This window comes from Gavialis gangeticus, unplaced genomic scaffold (assembly GCF_001723915.1).
Source record: "Gavialis gangeticus isolate Ggan-Ray unplaced genomic scaffold, GavGan_comp1, whole genome shotgun sequence".
NCBI classification, from domain to species: Eukaryota; Metazoa; Chordata; order Crocodylia; family Gavialidae; genus Gavialis; species Gavialis gangeticus.
In genome coordinates, this window is record NW_017729000.1 from 20,584,210 (window position 1) to 20,586,875 (window position 2,666).

General features: G+C 36.3%; 1 protein-coding gene across 4 annotated transcripts in view; it reads right to left on the reverse strand.

The window, feature by feature from the left end:
- Positions 1–2,666, reverse strand: part of SFXN1 (sideroflexin 1) — a 70,152-nt gene that overhangs the window by 40,514 nt on the left and 26,972 nt on the right. For all 4 annotated transcript variants that reach the window (XM_019506391.1, XM_019506392.1, XM_019506394.1 and 1 more), the window contains exons 2-3: positions 1,745–1,919; positions 818–988 (exon numbers count right to left, since the gene is read on the reverse strand). In XM_019506391.1, the coding sequence (XP_019361936.1) occupies positions 818–988; positions 1,745–1,908 (335 nt within the window). In that variant the 5' untranslated portion in view covers positions 1,909–1,919. The remainder of the gene's footprint in view (positions 1–817; positions 989–1,744; positions 1,920–2,666) is intronic.

Here is a 2,666-nt window from a genome sequence, read left to right on the forward strand (position 1 = left end):
TGTGAGTGTGTTACTGAAGAATAACTTTGCATAATGTACTGCTTTGATTTTTGATAAACTGAATCATCATATGAACCTGTCAAGAGACAAACGTTTCAGAAAACATGCTGTAGCATTGATTTCTAGTGGTGCCTGGTACCCAGGATCTTTTAACACAAGATTAGCTAGCTTACAAAATGCACCTTTCCTTGAGGGACAAGGAGTCAGTGAAGATAGCTTAAAAATCCCGGCATCAAACACAAGGCTTATACAAACCTCCACTAGTTCTTGCTAGAAAAGTATTTTCCCCTACATGATTCCAATGCAAAGAGTGCTAATACAAGTTACTGAAACTGGCCTCTGAAAGTAGGCTCTGTCCAATTTGCAATAGGTAGCTGAAGTGGTTTTGAAGAAAAAAGGAAGTATACAGAGGAAGACCTGCAGGAACTTGTTGGTTGATAAATTGGAAAAGATGTTTCATACTTACTTTGCAGACAGGATCCTAATGGGTCAGATCTCTAAAGTTAGAATCCCCTCCTCTTTGTTCTCCAAGTAATTTTCCTATAAGGATGGGCTTTTGGAACAGTCAACTTCCTCAGTTTAAAAGGAAAAGTGGTGAATGACCAGAAGGAGCTAAAAGCTCATCTTACAACTACTTCTAGAGGAAACCACTAATTAATGGAGGTAGGACGGAATGTAGGGAGAGAAAAAGAAAGGAGGCAAAAATGTTAAATTTAGAAAGGATTTATAAAACATCTTTTAATGTTCTGCTGATCTAACCACATTAAATACTACCAACTTCATTCACTACAAAAGTGTTTGTATCATCACTACTTACCTATAAAAGGTCATCATGCAACCTGTGATCGTCATGTTCATTGGTACCTGAGCTGACATTCGGCCAATCAAGATCATCTTTTCACCAGTGTCTGGATGAAAAGCTGAATCATAGACATATTTTGCTCTCCAAAGCTCATCTTCGGTTAATCCAGGGGCCACCACACCTTGTCTTGGGGCAAATTAAAATAAATGTTATACAAGCCTGCCAAGTATGAATTAACAAGTACAACACCAAGAGATGTTCTGGTCATTCAACTAGAATAAAATTACATGCTGTATTTTAGGCTTCTATTGTATTGTATGCCGGGACACCCAAATGACGAGTACATTTAACAGATTTAGTTTTCAAATACATTGGTGAATATAGAGTATCACCACTCCAATAAAATCATTATGTGGCTGAACTGCTGCTGCCAAAAAAGAAAGAAAAAAAAAGATACTTCTACCAGCTGGAAGGAATGTAGAGATTTTACAGTATGACTTCTGCTGAAGTTACTAACAATTATGCAGACCATAATGACCTACATGACTCTGAAAATTTACCTTTCTGAGAAGCTATTCAGCAAAAACAGTACAGAAAAAAGGCTCTATAAAAGCATTTTTCATAACAGCTCCAATGCCAATTAATACTTCAGAATTAGACAGCACACCCATAGATCAGAGTGCTTGGTAGAAGTTTTCAAACCACATAATTTGCTAATTCTTAACTGTGGAGACTACTGTTTTAAATATCATGCATAGTTTAGCATTATAAGTAACATACCTAGAAAAAGCACTGTTGCATAGAACATACCTAACAAAAATTCATTGTAGAGATGTAATCCCCTACATATGACTCATACTGAGCAAACAACAATATGACAACTTATGACACAAAGACAAATTGCTGTTGATACTAACAGCCAAAAATATCCAACCATCATACCTGTAATCATGTACAATTTTTCTTGCATTTTCTAGTTGCGTGTTAGATAATAAAATGTTCCTGGGGTCTGTTACAGTGAAAAAATGACTGGCTCTTCCAATAAAAGTGCTTTGATCCCAACGGGGTTCCTTTATATTAATGTTTAATGGTATAGTTGATGACATTTTCTTAAACTCTGTAGAAAGAAAGAGAGATTTCAGTTTGATCATTCTTGTAATTCATAATACACGCAGGATATTTAGGGGACTAACCCTCCAAGGTGCCAAATGAAAGCAAACTTTCAATAAAAAGCAGTAGATGCACAAATGCTGAATATTATACCAGGTACATACCCAGAATGTAATTTATTTAAGCCTCGTTATTTATGTAAAAACCTGCATCAGGCTTAATAATGGGTTGTAGGATGTCATTCACATGAGCTAGCTTAACAGGACAGTAACATATTTATATTTTTATGCTAACTTCTCTTTAGACACGTAGTTGCTAGCGGTTCTGAGCAAATAAGTAGCTGAATTTGAAGGGGTCCCAAGGAAAGGGAATGTTATTAAAAACCAGCTTCACAAAGTACCGACAAACAACTGAAGCTATTCATGTTCATTTTACTTGAACACTCCCCTCATAGGGAACTTGGCAACCAAGATGAAACACAGAAGTTTTGAACAGATGTGCTTCAACAGATATTAAACTCTACGATTTCTACTACTGAATTTTGTGAGAAGCCTTATTTAAAATCTCAGCCATAGCAAAACAGAATTTAAATTTAAACCACCATGCAATGCCTAATTATTCTAAGGGTTGCGTTTTGTAAAAATAACTGTATTTTTTTAAAAGAGGCTAGCCAGCAACCTGTAACATTATAATACATGTCATTTTTCCCTAGAGTTTGAATTACACTTGGACTCTTGGGGGGGGGGGGGGGGGG